At 46.6% G+C, this 17,221-nt stretch overlaps 1 protein-coding gene across 3 annotated transcripts in view; it reads right to left on the bottom strand.

The window, feature by feature from the left end:
* Nucleotides 1-11,679: 11,679 nt before the first annotated feature.
* TMTC1 (transmembrane O-mannosyltransferase targeting cadherins 1) overlaps nt 11,680-17,221 on the bottom strand; it is a 243,968-nt gene continuing 238,426 nt past the window's right edge. For all 3 annotated transcript variants that reach the window (XM_062195022.1, XM_062195020.1, XM_062195023.1), the window contains one exon: nt 11,680-17,214. In XM_062195022.1, coding sequence (XP_062051006.1) covers nt 17,074-17,214 — 141 coding nt within the window. In that variant the 3' untranslated portion in view covers nt 11,680-17,073. The remainder of the gene's footprint in view (nt 17,215-17,221) is intronic.

Consider the following 17,221-nt stretch of genomic DNA (forward strand, 5'->3'; position numbering starts at 1 on the left):
GAAAATGGTTGAGTATCATACAATCCTTGTACTTCCTTTTATCTGCTCTCTCCCCAGTCACCTTCCAGTCTAGGTGATTTAAAGTGCACCACCATCTCTTTCCTGGCTTTTTTTCACACCCAGCCGGGAGGCAGGCTCTTCATTGTACACCCTGAACCCATTTCTTTGAGAGGTTGTTCCCCATCCTCACCTACAGAAGGTACAAAGAATTGACACCTTTCTCAAGAAGGAATCATTGCTTAAGTGCATTTTGACTAGATGACAATGTAACATTAAATATTTTAACTTCTAAAAAGTACCCAGAGAGGAAATTTTCTTTGTCAGAGACCTATGTCTTTTGAAAAGGACGTGCTATGTGCAAACAGAAATAACGTATTTAATTTCATGAGTTACCACAGTAACTTAAAGATACCAAAGATCTGACATATCTTTTTTTTTTAAAGGTTAAAAAATTCAGATCCTATTTCTAAGCACAGCCAGTTACGCGGGAGAGCAAGTGGAGAAAAGGTACAGAGAAAAAGACACCGAAGAGCTGGAAAGCTTATAAAGGTGATGCTAAGAAAATGTTAAATTACCTACATTCTGCTGTTCACGTGACTGTGGAATCCACTGCTGTTGCCCAGCATCGCTGCCCTTTATCAAGTCTTGGCATTATCCTTCACCTCTGCTACCTTTTCTTTCAGGCAATTGAAAAGACACCCAACCGCCACTAGGAGGCAACGTTAGCTCCCAGAGTGGAGCAAGGGACAGAGCAATGGCAGGGAGCGGAGAAAGCGCCCATCTGAGGCAATGCCAGCCTGCAGCTCCAACAGCATGGATGGTGCTTCTAGAGCCCTCTGCGAGGTGGCTGCTACTGAACAGCAACGAAGGGCTGACATGGGGAGGCAACAGGATGTTCTGATGTGCTGGGTCTCGCCCTTTGAAGAACTTGGCTCCCAAGGCCGGTACTGTGGCATAGCAGGCTAAAACTAGGCCTCTGCCTGCACCGCTGGCATCCCACATGGGTCCAGGTGCTCTACTTCTGAACCAGCTCCCTCGTAGTGTGCCTTGCAAGCAGCGGGAAATGGCCCAAATACTTTGGGTCCTGCTCCACAGAAACCCAGATGAAGCTCCTGGCTCTTGGCTTTGGTCTGGCTCAGCCCTCGCTTTGACTGCCATTTGTGGAGTGAACCAGCAGACAGGCTAGCATGCTCACCTGCTCTTCCTTCTCCTCCTCCTGTCTCTGACTCTGCCTTTCCAATAAAGAAGAAGTCAGTATTAAACAAACAAAGCTTGGCTCCTTGTGAGCTGTTACTGGGAGGCATACTCTCACCCATGCCACAGAGGCTGCTCCAGTGATCTGTTCTCCAGATGTGGACCCTCTTCATGGCAACTCCTCCTGTCTCCTGGCTCAGAGCCTCCTGGATCCTTCCGCTCTGGTTCTCTCCACTTCTCTGGCCTTACCCCACTCCACCTTTTGCTAGAGCCATGTATCAACTCACCTTCCCAGAGAGTAGGAATGTTTTTCAGGGACAATTGAGTTTCCAGACATGCAACTTCCTCTGGACCCTATTTGCTACTGAACATTCACTTCCCAAGCCCTCATTTTCCTACTGATGCCACACCAAGTCAACAAGACTGAATGGGAGAAGGGGAGAAGGGTTGTTTGTACTTAGTACTCATAAGTAGTGCAGAGAAAATGCCACTGATTAAATTAGTATTCTTAGAGACTGTTTTTAAAAATCTCATTTATCTAAAAAAATTAGGCAAGTTTGCGGGGGCCGGTGCTGTAATGCAGTGAGTTAATACCATGGCCTGAAGCACCAGCATCCCATATCTGCACTGCTTTGAGACCCAGCTGCTCCACTTCCAACCCAGCTCTCTGCTGTGGGCCTGGGTAAACAGAAGATGGCCCTGGTCCTTTGGGCCCCTGCAAATGCGTGGGAGACCAGGAGGAAGCTCCTGGCTTCAGATTGGCACAGCTCCATCCATTTTAGCCCACTGAGGACTCAGCCATCTGATGGAGGACCCCACCCCCACCTGCCGCCGCCTCTTTCTGTGCAGCTTTTTCACATAAATAAGTCTTTATAAAGAAAGAAGTTTTCCACATACTTACATTATTACTTTTGTAGCTATCAGTACTCATGAGTTCAGAGACCGCAGTCCTTGCACAGTAGACTAAGATCTGACTAATAACTAATAACTAATAACACTGTATTCTAAAGCTGAATTTTGAGTATCATAACATAGTTTTCTAGTACTCTTGAAATAAGATGATCCATTTTATGCTTGAAATGCATAGAATTCACCCACCTGTGACCAGGTTCTGAGAGAGCAGAGCCATCGACACAGCCACCTTGGAGGAAATGCCAGAAGGTGGCTTTTGACAATGCAGAAGGACCGTCTGCTGGGGAAGCTGGTTTTTACATGGCAGACAAAACTGGAAGCCACCAATACCCTAAACTACTCGGTCAGTTACACAAGCACCAGCACCATTTGAATTGCAAAGCAATGGAGGCTCGAAAGTCCACTAGTCCTGGTCCACTGGCATTTTGTTCACCTGCTGTGTCATTTAGTTTCAAGGCAAAGATACTCTACCTACATGTCATCTGACACCCACTGGCTGCGACCTTGCAAGGCTGACAGTTTTTCTCCTTTCTTTAGACTAACATGTGTTAGAGGAAAATGCAATTACCAGTTTATTTCAGTGCAACAATTTTGAAGTGCATGAATGCAAGTCTTCCATGGGCCGGTGCTGCAGTACAGTGGGTTACACTGCCATCTGCGATGCCAGCATCCAATGGGACTGGTTCGAGTCTGGTTGCTGCGCTTCTCATCAGCTCCCTCTGTTGGCCTGAGTGATTCATACAGTGCCACTCACGTTGGAGACCCAGAAGCAGCTCCTGGCTTCGGCCTAGCCCAGCCCTGGCTGTTGCAGCCATTTGGGGAATGAACCAGCAGATGGGACATCTCCTTCTCTGCCTTTCAAGTAAGGAAATAAATTGTTCTTGCCAAGAATATAACTTTTTAAAAAAATGATAGAGCTATTGTTTTATTTGACAGAGTTAGACAGTGATAGAGAAAGGTATTCCTTCCATTGGTTCACCCCCCCCCCCCAAAATGGCCACTATGCCCGGCGCTACACCGATCCAAAGCCGGGAGCCAGTTGCTTCTTCCTGGTCTCCGACGCAGGTGCAGGTGCCCAAGCACCTAGGACCTCCTCCACTGCCCTCTCGAGCCACAGCAGAGAGATGGACTGGAAGAAGAGCAACTGGGACTAGAACCTAGCACCCATATGGGATGCTGGTGCTGCAGGCGGAGGATTAACCAGAGCCACGGCGCTGGCCCCCTCATTCAAGCATTTTTTATCACAAGCACTTTAACATCTTTGTCTGAAGGTTACAGCATCCCTGGCACATCCCCTGGGCGCGGGAAAGGGGAGAGTTGTGGGTGGGAGGGAACTTACGGGTGGGGGTGGGGGGAGAAAGCCATTGTAATCCATAAGCTGTACTTTGGAAATTTATATTCATTAAATAAAAGTTAAAAAAAAAATGGGCCAAGGACTTATACATTTTTCGAAACAGAAAATCCAAATGGCCAACGGATGCATGAAAAACTTCTCAGGATCACCAGCAGTCATGGAAACATATCCAAACCACAATGATGTTTCACATCACCCAGGTTAGAATGGCTTTCATAAAGAAATCAACAGAAAACAAATGCTGGTGAGGATGATGTTAAGGAAAAGGAACCCTAACCCACTGCTAGTGGGAATGTAAACTGGTGCAGCCACTGTGGAGGACAGTATGGAGATACCTCAGAAATCTGAATACAGACCTACCATATGACCCAGCCATCCCACTTCTGGGAATTTACCCAAGGGAAATGAAATCAGCATATGAAAACACTATCTGTACCCCCACATTTATTGCAGCTCTATTCATAATAGTTGATATGGAATCAACCCGAATACCTATCAATTGAAGATAAACCAATTATGGGTAAAAAAATGAAATCCAGTCATTTACAACAAAAATGGATGAAATTAGAACACATCATGCTTGGTGATATCAACCAGTCCAAGGGACAAATACCCTATATGTGGTCATCTGCAATAACTAATAGAGCACTTCAAAGGTCATCTGTACAAGTGAAATTGACACTTTAAGAAGCAATGACTTTAAAGATTTATTATTTGTTTGAAAGTCAGTTACACAGAGAGAGGAGAGGCAGAGGTCTTCCATCTGATGGTTCGCTCCTCAACTGGCTGCAATGGCCGGAGTTGTGCTGATCCTAAACTAAGAGCCAGGAGCTTCTTCCAGGTCTCCCACGTGATACAGGGGTCCAGGGACTTGGGCCATCTTCTACTGCTTCCCCAGACCATAGCAGAGAGCTCGATAGGAAGTGGAGCAGCCCAAACTCAAACCGGCACCAATATGGGATGCTGGCACTTCAGGCCAGTGTGTTAACCCACTGCGCCACAGCGCCGGCCCCCAGAAACAATGACTTCAAACAGCTTAACTTACAGATCTTAGTAAAAATAAAATGGGAATAGGAGACGGAGGAGGAAGGGGGTAGAAGGGTTGGTACAGTGGGAAAAAAAAGTTAACCATGTTAATTGACAGGCAGAATTAGACAGTGAGAGAGAGAAAGAGACAGAAAGGTCTTCCTTCTGTTGGTTCACCCCCAAAATGGCTACGGCTGGCGTGCTACACCGATCCAAAGCCAGGAGCCAGGTGCTTCCTCCTGGTCTCCCATGTGGGTGCAGGGCCCAAGCACTTGGGCCATCCTCCACAGCACTCCCAGGCCATAGCAGAGAGCTGGCCTGGAAGAGGAGCAACCAGGACAGAATCCGGAGCCCCGACTGGGACTAGAACCCGGTGTGCCGGCGCCAGAGGCGGAGCATTAGCCTAGTGAGCTGCGGCACTGGCCTAAAGTTTTAACTATGAAATGTATAAGTTTGTATTCCTTAAATCTAAGATTTCTGGGGGAATAAGTGGTATTTATATGTGATAGAACATTACTCAACAGTAATAATGAAATCCTGACATTTGCAACAAAACGAATACAACTAGCAATCTCCACACTCCATTAAAATGCCAGACCCAAAAAGACATACCACATTCATTCATTTGTGGTAGTTAAATCTTAAAAGTTGTGTGGGTATATCATTCAACTGTCCCAGCTTACAAAAAATAAAGTAGAGGGTGAATGGGGAAGACTACTTGGGTACTTAGTGTGATCAGAGGACAAAAACCCATTTATCTGTATGCTTCTGTGCCTTTCTTACATGGATATTAGGAGGGGTGTAATGAGGTATGACGACAACCAAGGTACTTTTAAAATCCAAGTGAAAATATTTCAAGGAAGAGAACTGATGGCCACAAGACCAAATTTGGGGAGCAGTAGCACCAAGTCTGGGCAACCTGGATGTCAATAGACATCTCAGATCCAAGACACCAGATCTGAGAATTGAGATGGAATGGCTTTATCTACTATAGATTGCTTTCTAGGAAAATCTTGATGAAGAGCCGAGAATATGAGTCAGTGCTGCCAGCATTTTCATAACCTGTTCTAGCTTCTCAACTTCTATCATTGCTACTGACAAGTCAGGTATCAGCTTAATTTTTTTAATTAGGTTATTTTGTTCTTTTTCTGTAGATTATTTTACTATTTTAAGAATTTTCCTTCTAGTATGTCTAGATATAATACAGTCTTTACTATCACAGGAGTTACTGCGCATTTGACAGCAAGAGATGTCTATCTCATCCATCAGCCCTCACTGATTTTCTATCCCCCACCATCCTTTGTGACACGCAAACGGGATGTGTATTATCCTTACTCCATTTTCTCCGTATCTCTTCTCTTTGCTGAGCAATTACTCCAGATATTTTAGTTACCTACATTTAATATTATCCGCTACACAATTATGCTATTGATTTTGTAATTCCAATTATATATATTCATATTTCACTGGCTCTTTCCAAATTCTTCTGCCCATCTACAAGTCCCTTGTTCAGTCATCTCTAACACACATTTACTTCTTTACATTTAAATTAAGTATGTTTATGTTCATCTCTTCGAGGTCTATGATCAAAGCCCGACTCTGGTGCTCAAGTTTCTGGCCGTCTCTGGTGCCAGGTTTTTATGCATGTTCATCTCTGTGCTCAGATCACCTGTTGGGAACATGCCTAACCCAGGACGTACTGTTCTCTCCTTTGGAGGATAGACGTGCTTCTGCCAGAAGCCTACAGTACTCATCTGGGTACAATTTAAAGTCAAATGTTGGCCTTAGATTTTAGTGCCACGCAAGTATTGTCAATTCTGATGTCAACACTAAGTAAGGGCTGCCTCTTCATTTAGATAATCTACTGAGACTCCTCTCAGCAGCAGGTTCAAGCTGTTTCATTTCTTCATTCCCTCACCTTCCCTGGCCCATCTCCTGACCCCATCATTCAGTCCAGAACCTTTCCCCCGAGTCCCAGGACTGGGCCAGTTCCTCAGGCTTTGTTTTTTTGGCCCCCACTTTGATTTATTTCATTTGAAAGGTCTTAATGTTTTATTCAGAGCCTTTACTTACCCAGGCCATAGTACTGCTATACAAGCCCAACTCCTGTTTTTCTAATGTCCCGTACTCCTTGGTTAGAAGCTGAATTCAAGTATACAACAGCCCACCCAAGACATCCAAGTGCTTAGAAAGCCGATTGCCAGGTTAGGCAAGTCTAATTCATACCTGGCACTCCTAACCTATACAGCACTCTTTATAGGCCACAGATGGAACAAAATTATCCTTCCAAGGCATGAAGCTTAGCTATTCTATTACCACACATATACACATAAAGTTACCCCCATTCATTTTAATCACGTTTCGCCGTTCTGTTTTTTATTTTTTAACTCCATTTACAAAACAGAACAGCGTCACAACTCCTCCACCTGGGGCTGCAGTATTTGGCTCTTGGTTATTCTTCTCACAGAAGCTGTACCCCCTAGCTGTCACGGAGCCTCAAGCAGCTTTCTAAAACCAAAGAGAACTTGTTCCACAGGTATTCATCTCCCCCAGCTGAGGCATCTTGGTATTTCTGTCATGAAGGCAGGCATTTCTGTAACAATCGCCGCCAACTGTCCCCAGTTACTCCGCTCTGGATCTACAGAGATCACGGTTCTCAGCCCCAGAATGCCCACGTCCTTGCCAACCCTTCCTTTCCCTTCTGTCAGCCCCATTTCTCACTCTGTAAGGAGGCTGCCTTTTCCTCTTTAGACAAAGCACAGTAAATCTTGGCTGTACTGCTTACGAGATGCACACGTTGCCGTCTACAACGTCCTCCCTCCTCGCTAGTGCCGTCTTTCAACTTACCCAGGTGTTGATTATTTCTGCTTGTTTTCCCTAATGACAAACTCAGGATTACAACTTGGGATAACGCACTGAAGTTTAAAGTCAACACTCAGTTTTGCTAACTACCACCTTCACCCAATCACAAATCCTCCTTGGTTTAGCAGGGCAAGAGGTCAAGAAATGCTGGGACTGACATACTTTAAGAAATCAGGAAGGTTAGCAGGTGCGCACACGGAATCAGACTTATGGAAGGCGCGCATATAACACTTGGCATCGTGTTCACAGCAACATCTCTCCCAGCCCCACAGCCAGCTGGGTCAAGGTTTGACAAGCAATGGAAATCCACAACTTCTTCCAGCAGGCTGCCCAGGGAGTATGCCACCGTCCTCTGGAACCAAGCTTCCCTCCGCACCCCCCCCCCCTCCAATGGTACCCGTCAGAACTTCATGGAGACCTAAGCCAAGGGTACGAACGTGACGCATGGGCCTCTTCAAACGTGTTGCCTCCTTTACCAACACGGGAAATGGACTTCTGTAACCGAAAATGCTACTTTTAAATCAGACACAAACGGGGTCGTGTGCTGTTTCTCAGAAATTCCACTCTTCAGGCAGAGGTAGAAGGCCGCGAGCCTCAGCTAGGAGTTCACTTGATGCCGATCTCAGGCTCTCTCCTGGCCCGGCACGCACATTCTACACACACTGCACTACCCGCTTCCCCCTCTGTCTTCCTGAGAGCACCCCAGCCCCACAGACAAAACCTTGCCTCCTCCGCCTGCCCCTTTCGGCCTAGGCTCACGGAACCTGCACGGAACCCCGGGCAGGATGAGCCAGCTCTCCCTCTGTGGGTTACCTGGGGCTTGATTCTGGCAGACGCACAGTGCTAGATGGCAAAGCAACACTGAGGTCAGTACATGCTGCTCCTATAGGGAGATTTGTGGCCTGCAGTCGCTCCTTCCCACAAACACGGGAACGGGTGTGCCTAAGAGCCGTGACCCAGGCCTTGGGCGACAATACGTGGGCCTACCCCACTCTCCTCACCCCTCCTTCCCAAATGCACCAAGAGTGTCCTCAGCACCAGGGAATCTGGGGGTACGGAGGGAGAAAGTCTTCCCTCCCTGGCAGGGGCAGCCACACATGTGCCCTGGGTGCCCCGGGCCCTGCGCTCACCTGCGCTCCAGGGAAACCCAGAGTTGGCAAAAGCAGCAACCTGCCCGGGTCAGGGCGCCCAAGGCCTCCATGCGCAGGGAAGCTGCGTTTTCCTCCTCAGAAAGCTGCGAAACCCTGGTGAGGCAGGTGGAGCTGCCCTCTTTATTCCTGCTTGGCTGCGCCTATGAGCTGCACCTGCCATGCGCCGGTCCGGCAGGTGCACCTCTTCGGGATCACACCTGCCCGTGCTCTCTGTCCACCCTGGGTCTTCATGCCTTGGAGGCCCCCACAGGCTATCTGGAGGGCTGATCAGAGAGTGCAGAACACCTGGGGACAGATCCAGGGAGCCAGGCTATCAGTGGCAGCAATGGTGCTTACTCTGGTGAATCCCTTCGAAGACCATGGAGTGTGGCCCAAGCCAGGACCAGTGGAGCTGGTTGTCTATACCAGCACAGGCAGGTGGACGTCCAGAGGGTAGGGCCTCCTCAAAGCTGGAATTGTGGCTATGTGCCCATCCCCCAGCCTGGACGCCAACCCCGGGCCCAGCTGTCTCACCTCCGTGTAATGCAGGAAGCAGAGCACCTGGAGGTAGGAGAGCAAACAGGCAGGCAGTGGAGAAAGCAGAAGCCAATCCAGGTGGAGAAGGAGTGGTTACTGGTACAAGCAGGGGACATTCAGCTAGGTGCAGGGACCCCACGAGCTGCAGAGGAGGGCAGAGGGTGTGGATGGGCTTTAGCAACCCAAACACAAAACACATAGCTCAATCTGTTTTGTTCCATGAACCCCAAGAGATTTCTCAGATTCTTGTGTCCAAGTTCCCAAACACAGAAAAGCACCAGGCTGCACTGTGCAGTATGGCCACACGAGGCTATGGAGAGGACATGGAGCGGAAATGAAAAGCCCAGTTCCTGGGCCGGTGCAGTGACCCAGCATCCCACAGGGGCGCCGGTTCCCGGCCCAGTTCCTCCACTTCCGATCCAGCTCCTTGCTAATGGCCTGGGAATGCAGAGGAAGATGGCCCAGGTGCTTGGGCCCCTGCTACCCAAGTGGCAGACCTTGAAGAAACTCCTGGCTTTGGTCTAGCACAGCCCTGGCCATTGCAGCCATTTGGGGGAGTAAACCAGTTGATAGAAGACCCCTGTCTCTCCTCTTTCTTTCAAATAAATAAATAACCTTTAAAAAATCCACTTCCTGAGTCACACTAGCTACATTTCAAGCACCCGATGAACGTCCGGTGACAGCACAGATAGAGGACACTTCCTTCATGACAGGCAGTGCTGTCGCACTGTGCTATCCTTGCAAGAGGCACCACTCCCAGGACAGCTTTAAAATAAAGACACCTGGGGCCGGCGCTGTGGCGCAGTGGGTTAGCACCCTGGCCTGAAGCGCCAGCATCCCACATGGGCGCCGGTTCTTGTCCCGGCTGCTCCCCTTCCGATCCAGCCCTCTGCTGTGGCTTGGGAAAGCATTAGAAGTTGGGCCAAGTCCTTGGGCCCCTGCACTCGCATGGGAAACCTGGAAGAAGCTCCTGGCTTCTGACTTCGGACCAGCTCAGATCTGGCCATTGCAGCCATCTGGGGAGTGAACCAGCAGATGGAGGACCTCTCTCTGTAACTCTTTAAAATAAAATTAAAAAAAAAAAATAAAGACATCTCAGAGGCCAGTTATTGGATGTCTCATGTATCAGCGGGCTAAGCCTTCAAGTTTGCGTACAATCCAGGCAATACGCTGGGTGTGGTGGTCACCTGACCAATGGCCCTCAGCACTCTCTTTCCTCATGCAGCTTTTCCGTGGTCATCTCACATGGAGGAACCACCACGCATGGCAGAGGAGCACGCTGCTGCTCTCCAGGGAATGCCCACAACCGCCCAATGCATGCAAAATCCACTTTCTGTTTGCAAAAGATCTCAACTACCAAAAAGCCTTCCTTGAATAAGGAAAATGGGAGGGGGAGGTGAACATGTGCCGTGCCACAACAGCTGGGCCCGCAGTGTTCAAGCTCCCAGTCATGCGTGTGCTGGCGAACCTTCCCCAGAGGCTCACAGATGCCGCCCCCAGCCCCCTCTGCACGTGGCGTACCCACCTTTGCAGATGCTGTGCTTGGTCCTATACCTGGGAGCCCACACTCGGCTGGGTGTTTCCAGAATCCAAAACCAACAGCCTTAAGGGAGACACAGTGCTTGCTTACATTATGGAACTCATCCCACAGAGGCCTAAAAAAAACCCACACCTCTTTCAAGGCAATGGAACAAACACCATTCGTTAAGAATTATGTGCACAAACAGTATATTCAGTGCATCTGTTTTCACAGTCAACTTTGCCCAACATGAATTTGCAGTAATGTTGAGGGATCCAAATGGAAGGGTCCTCTTTCTTTTAAAAATAACTATAGCAAAGGAATGAGCATCAGAGACGGGAAAGGATGGGACACCCGTGTGGATTCGGCACGTGGGCCATCTGCCTTTCACAGGGATGTGTCTGCACGGAGGTAGCCCAGGAGCCGGCTGCTGTCCATGACAAGTGCTAGGGCTTCTTTCCAGTGTGTTCGCTGGCCGCTCCTGTGGATGTGTGTCCTGACGGCACGCACAACAGTCAGCTAAGGGAAGACATGAGAAGATGAAGGTCAGCCCAGTTCCCCAAGAGGCCATGTCCACAGCCTGGCGAGAAGACGAGACAGAACTGGGGCAGACACAGGGGCCTGTGTGCTTACCAACTCCTGTTTACTCTGTAAACAGCTAAGAGCACCTGCTAAGTGAGAGGAGAGATCTGGAGCGGGCTGGTACCCATATAATCACCGTGAGCAGTGTGGGGACAGAGGACACAGGAAGCCACAGAACCAGGCAGTGCAACAGGTGACTGAACAAACCAGGGAGGAAGATGGTTTTAATTTTTAAAATTTATTACAGGGGCAGAGATTCAAGGACACACACAGAGAGATTCCCTTTGTTGGTTCACTTGCCAAACGCCAAGGAGCCAGGGACCCAACTACTTGAATGCTCACCTGCTGCCTCCCAGGAAGCTGGAATCCAGAGCAGAGTTGGGACTCGAACCCAGACACTCTGATACGGAATGTCGGTGTCCCAAGTGGTGTGCTAACCACTACGCCCAATGCTTGCCTGTTTCATTTCTAAAGAACTTACCTGTGACATGGATATCACCGGGCACTAACGATGGGGTACTTAAGAGATTTACTCCAGACACAAGAATTTCCATCATATTTTATATAAAATAGACATTTACATAAATTTTATTGTGGAAAGACCTACGCAAAGTATACAAAACCAGATGGAACGCGAGAAATCCTTTATAGGAGAGACGTTTCTAACCAGCAGAGCAAAGTCAACCAAAGTGTACAATTATAATCAACTGATCAAAGTAAGAAATGAAAGCATTGTGAACAAAGAACATGACGCAAGCTGTTTCCTCCCCAACAAAAGGAGGAGTGCATGTGAATGAGAGAACGTCAAATGGTTTCCACACACATTTTAATTCCTTAGGAGGAAGTTCTGTCTTGTCTCAGTCACACAACAGGGTCACTGTCGGAATCTTTAGGTGCACAGACTACAGAATGACAGCAATCGCCTCTGCCATGTTAAAGCACTTGGTGTCCCGTGGATGTGTTCTGCTGCATGATTATCTTAGAATCTTTAATCAAAGGGCAAGCTATGAGTTCTGGCATCAGATGCACATGGCTTTTCTTTCAGCCTAGGTTTAGAGTAGCTGTTGACGTGGAGCTCAGTGGAGCTACTGGACTGGTCTTCTGTGGGTGAGGAATATAATAGAGACATCGGCTACCTTGCCCCAGGGGACGTGGCTTCCCAGTAGAACTAGGACTGGAACCCAGAGGTGTGGATTCTTGGAGCAGCGAATCCCAAGGGCCACGGAGATAAACAACCCCAGGAACTCACTGTTCACGCTGGAAACTACCAAACATGGGACAAACGTACACCATGAGTGCCAAGGACACTGTGCAGACATCCCTGGATTTCTGTAGATAGCTGTTGCTTTCTGACTGGGAGTGAACAGTGATCTGACCTCACAAACTACATACTCCGATGAGGGCTGATTTTATGAGTTACCTTCCCTAAGGGTTTGCATTGAACAAATTTGTAGTGCTGAGAATGGAACATCTGAGTGTCAATCAAATGAGGGAAACTTTTAATTCTTTTATACTACTTTGTTTGACACTAACCCATACTTTTGATTGCATGTATTTTCCTCTTTGAGTTACATGGCTATCAAAAATATTGAAGGGAATGTAATTTTTAAATTGCTTAACCTCCTTTTCTTGAGCAACCAACTTCAGGAGTAATCATAAAATGAGTATTTCCCTATACTACTTTTTTGGCACACTATGCTTTTACATCTTTCAATTGCAGCCTAAACACAGACTTGACAGGTATTTATGTTTCCACATGTCAAAAGATGTCATCTACATAGTTAAAATATGCTATATTTGGGAGAAATGAACACACAACCAAATAAAAGTAAAGGTGATAAAACCATGACCAGCAAGCTAAAAACAAACAACCCCTAGTAATATTTGCTTTCAATGTCATTACTACTGTTTCATAATTTTTTATTCCAATGGATGGATGGATCCAAAAGTAACCAAATTTGTATTTTTTCAAAAACTGAATCTACTAAGTAGAATTAGGAAAACTAATCCACAGAAGTTCATCTGTCGTGTGCTCAAAAGCAAGCCAGAGATGCAGGCATCGATTCGGTGCCACGGACACCTTTTGTGAGTCCCATAAGTTATCAGTTTTATACACAGGGCTCCGTGTCTGGTGTGAGCAAACAGCAAGGTAACTTTCTTCATCTGAGACCCAAGAACTCTGTAAATACAAGGCCAAGTTGCAATCCTATTGCCTCAAGGGCAAAACCACCCAACTCAACCACCTGTTTGCCAATCTCAGAATGATAGCCTCAACCAAACCACTGTGCCCTAAGTCACTCTTCAGCGTTATTCTTTGGCTCATTCAATAGTAAATTTCGAAAGACTATAAACATCTTTCTGGTAAATGGCATAATCTCCCGTGCAAGCTGTCAGCCCTGCACAGTTCTGGAGCGTCGTTGCCTATTGGAACTGTCACCCGGACGGGCAGGTGTCTGAGATTTCGAAAGGTCCCCAGGTGGCTTTGCAGAGCAACCAGTGCTGAGTCCCTCGCTGTGTGCTGAGGGGGACAGAGCTCAACTGTCAGCCGAATGGGGCTCTTCTACTGAGGGGCCTGAAGGGTTTATAATGGAGACAAGAAACCACGTGCGCTCCTTATTCTCCTAATTACGGTTACTGAGGTCTGTTTGCAAGAGATGGTTTGCACAGGAGCATCTGCACACCCAATGCGAAACCCTGCCTCACACTAGGTAAGAACCTCCCATGAATCCCAGAATCTCCTGCTAAGGGTGGTCAAGTTCTATAGGGAGTTGGGACTCAAGTGCTGACAGTCCTCTTAGTTCTGCTCTAGGCTCAAAACACACAAACCTCAAGGGATCCAGCTCAGGAGCCCCTAAAATGTCTCTTCCTCCAAGGGATTTGCATCTTTGGTTTAGTTCACCTGTTACACCTTTGACTCATGGCTGTGAATTCTGTTCATCAATGGGAAACATCTGAATCACTGAAGAAATCCTAAACACATGATTCGCAAGGTTAAGAGAAGCTGCTAAAGCCATTCTCTACCAAAGGACATCAAGGGACTGTCACTGGGGGCTCTGTAGGTGAGGAGAGCTGGTTTTAGGAAGCACGAGAAGACTAGAAAGACAAGGTGTGCAGTATGCACGGGAGAAACTCTCAATGTAGCTAAGACTAAATGGCAAATGCTGCTCCAACTCACAAAGGAAATGCATCCCTATAGTGTGCAGTCACACCAAAGCCATTCCTTTCTTTTCCCTGGTCATCTTTTCTACCCGGACCAGCTATCTAATTCCAGGAACCAGTGCATCATTAAATCGCAAGACTCCTTCTTCCAAAATTACCAAGAATTTTAAGAAAGCATTCAACCAAGTGTGAGATTCCTCTGAGTACAGAGACTTTGGGACAGCACAGACTGCATATCCAAGAGGCGTGCACTACTCCTCCATTCCAGAAAGCTCTATCAATTCATAGGCCAGCCATGCTCCTATGGAGGGCAAACTGGACACACCTCCAAGAGCAGCCAGGGTACTCCCTTGGTGTTTTGACTGAGGGTGCATCACACTCATTATTTCATGTTAAAAGAACCAAACACAAAGTTACAAAATAGACTTAATATCTTCAAAAAATACTATGTGATTCTTTTTCTTATAGGCAGCTTTTTAACTGTGGAAACTTTCACTGGCCACATTTCAGTGAAAAATAAAAATATCTGATCCAATAAGCAATGCTTAATTTTTGTAAACAGTGCATAGTGTTAAAGTTCAAAAACATGCCTGTGTCTGCAGACAGATGGCACAGAGGAAGATGGAAGGAGAGGGGCAGACAGAAGGAGAACAAGGGTGACAGAGAGAGAAACACACCTGCCAGGAAGCAGCCTCCTCACGGCCATGGCACACTCTTTAATTGGGGAGTGCAGAAAATCAGATTTTGGATAAATTTATGATACACAAGTGCACTTCAAAAACTTTGTGGAAAATGGAATTGAAATTATATTCATTTTGGGGTACAAAACTTCTAAATCCATGCACATGAAGAATCTTCAAGCAGTTAAAGGGAAATATGCACATGAAAAATTTGCATGTATTTCACAATTTTTTATATCAAAATAAACTTCTCTTTTAATTTCATCTTCTGCAAACCTTCTGGAGTCCCTTTGTATAACAGAAAGATGATTAGAAACAGAAAGAGTGGCAGCTCTATGTTATTGGACGTCTTAGGTATACAAACATATGCGAGCTAATTCCAACTGTGAAACTGTGAATTTAAAATATCTGCCCCATTGTTCCTTCCCAAAGAAGTTTCTCCTCTTCTTTAGACTTCCAAACCAAACCAAACCAAACCAAACCAAACCAAATCAATCCCAGACAGGGGCGGTGCTTTTGGTGTTGGTATGAAGAAGCAGGAGGCCCCTATCCTGCTCTGATGCAAGCAGGTTAAACATGCGCACCTCAGCCACTGCACCTGTGTGGCACCGGCCTCAGCACTGGACCAACGCTGCTTGCCACACTTTCATTTTGGCTTTTAGTGATGGCCATCGATTTAGATCCAGGTGTTCCGATCTCTTCACTTTGAAAACATACCACCCTAACACTGGAGACTGGTCCCCGATTTCTTACACTTCAGCACGTACATCAAGAGAAAATGTTTGAGGCGCTGTTAAAGCTTCACTAATCTGTAAATCCCATTGAGATTTTTAAAGGGGCGCTTTTCAAAGATGCTACTAACACCAGTATATACAGAGCAACAAGAAGCATGTGCATATATTAAATGTCATAAGTTATGAAATAAATAACACTAAAAATAAATGTGAGTTCAATTTTGCCATCCCTAGCTTTAAAAATAAGCATCTATAGTATTTATGTCATCAGATTTTGATCTTTTTTCCCTAGATTTTTTTGGAGATTTCTTCATGAAATTCCCAAAACTACAAATACATAACAAAGAACTCCTGGAGGCAGTCATTCACGTTTTAAGCACGGAATTCTCATTAAGCCCAGGGAGACAAACAGAGCTCAGCCCCCATCCATGAGGACTTCTGTGATACACGGTAGAGATTCCTAAATGGTTAAATATACTTTTCAAAAAAAAAAAATACATCTCATGATGTCTGAACATTTAGATAATAAATTCTGACATTTTTTCAGTTAATACCTTTAATTTCTTTAAATATAGAATATACTATATCTTTTTCTTCACCAAAATAACAATATATTTGAAGACAGGAACATAGAAGACTTTAAATGCACTTTTGAAATCTGAGAGTAGGATCGCTACTCTGGTAATACTTGTAATAAAATTAGGATAATTTTAAAACATTTCCACCAACAGTTAGGGTGCCAGCTCCTTGATTTTTCCACTAGGACTCGCAAAGCTCCCCATCTGCTGTATTAAGCTACGGAAAACATTTAAAATAGAATGTAATTTCCTCCTCCGAAGGATTCTAGCAATATCCTTAGTAGGATATTAGATAAAGCTCAATTACCAGTAGCTTCCTTGCCCACATATGCTGGAAGGTTCTGCCAAAGCTATTAGATTCTCATTCCTGGTTGCACAGACTCAAATGAGCCGCCTCTGGGGGCACTTCCCAGACAGCTTACCCGGGAGATGTTTCCTCTCTGAAATACCTCATCCTACAAACACCAGACTTCTGCCTTCCCTGCCCTTCAGGCTTCTGGATTTCTGGGACGTGAGAGTCTACACTAAGAAACGGAACTGGATTTCCAGGTTGCAGAAGCACAGAATCCGTCAGGGAAATCTGGAGGGAAAGCAAGCAAAGCTCTGTCATCAATCCCGTTGTTGTTGCTTCCTCCCCCAGGGGCCTTCTTGCTCTGGCTGGCTCCTTCCTTCTTCTCTCCTGGAATTGTACTTCCCTCTGCACACGATCCCCAGCAGGTATCCCCAGGGGTGCTGAGCCCTGCTTCTGTGAGAGCCAAGTCTTGCCAGGTTTTCTGGGAGAGGCACCAGCACCACCCCGGGGAGCCCTACGTTTGCTCCTTTTCTCGGACCTCCTGCAATCGTTTTTCTAGACGGTCCAACTTGGCCAGATTCTCTTTCAGCAGTTTGCTGTCTGGAACCAGCTGCAGGGCTCTCTCATAATAAGCTCGTGCAGACACATAGCTTCCCTGTGGG

The sequence above is a fragment of the Lepus europaeus genome, chromosome 6 (genome assembly GCF_033115175.1).
Source record: "Lepus europaeus isolate LE1 chromosome 6, mLepTim1.pri, whole genome shotgun sequence".
In the NCBI taxonomy this organism is placed as follows: Eukaryota; Metazoa; Chordata; class Mammalia; order Lagomorpha; family Leporidae; genus Lepus; species Lepus europaeus.